Source organism: Penaeus monodon, chromosome 30 (assembly GCF_015228065.2).
Source record: "Penaeus monodon isolate SGIC_2016 chromosome 30, NSTDA_Pmon_1, whole genome shotgun sequence".
NCBI classification, from domain to species: domain Eukaryota; kingdom Metazoa; phylum Arthropoda; class Malacostraca; order Decapoda; family Penaeidae; genus Penaeus; species Penaeus monodon.
In genome coordinates, this window is record NC_051415.1 from 8078798 (window position 1) to 8079453 (window position 656).

A 656-nucleotide genomic window follows, 5' to 3' on the forward strand; every position below is an offset into this window, starting at 1 on the left:
CTACGTTCAAGAAACAGACTCTCTTTTAAATGTATTAATCTGTAAAGAGATTACAAAGTGAATCTGGCAACTGTGCTTCCCGGTCTGTGAAGGTTTAATCTCGCAGAATTCCTCTTGGAATAACCTATAAAGATTTATTCTCATCTTTTCTAGTCTGTCTCCGCAATGCCATGCGCCTCTTTCATCTCACCAGGCGGAGACAGGAAGGAAAAGAGAGAAATGAGAACGTTGAAAACTGTGGAGTGATAAGTGAACAGAAAATAATGTAAATAAACAAGGTGAAACAGAACACTGATTGACAAGACCGTTCACGCGACGTACAGGTGATGGAGATATGGGCTTGGTGGAGGGGGAGATAAAAAAAAAACCCTCCCAGCTCAAATCTTATCACCCTCGGCAGATAACCTCGATAATCACAGTGCTATCGAAGCAAAAGTCTCAAGCCACTCCATCGCCGCTCGAACGATCTGGCAGACGGGTCTAACGCAGAAGGTGCCACTGAAACGACACGGCCAAAGTGATATTAAAGGCGAAAAATAGAAAACCATGTGGGCATCAGTGCTATATTTGATCACCACGGTACTCCTCGCGTATGGTCTGAGGCATGTGTTTCTGCCCCAGGCGAAGAAGCTGCACGGCGTGTACAGCGAACCAGG

General features: G+C 45.4%; 1 protein-coding gene across 1 annotated transcript in view; it reads left to right on the forward strand.

Annotated features, from left to right (window-relative positions):
- Window positions 1-60: 60 nt before the first annotated feature.
- LOC119592339 overlaps window positions 61-656 on the forward strand; it is a 39276-nt gene continuing 38680 nt past the window's right edge. The window contains 1 exon segment of the mRNA XM_037941166.1: window positions 61-652. Coding sequence (XP_037797094.1) covers window positions 547-652 — 106 coding nt within the window. The 5' untranslated portion in view covers window positions 61-546.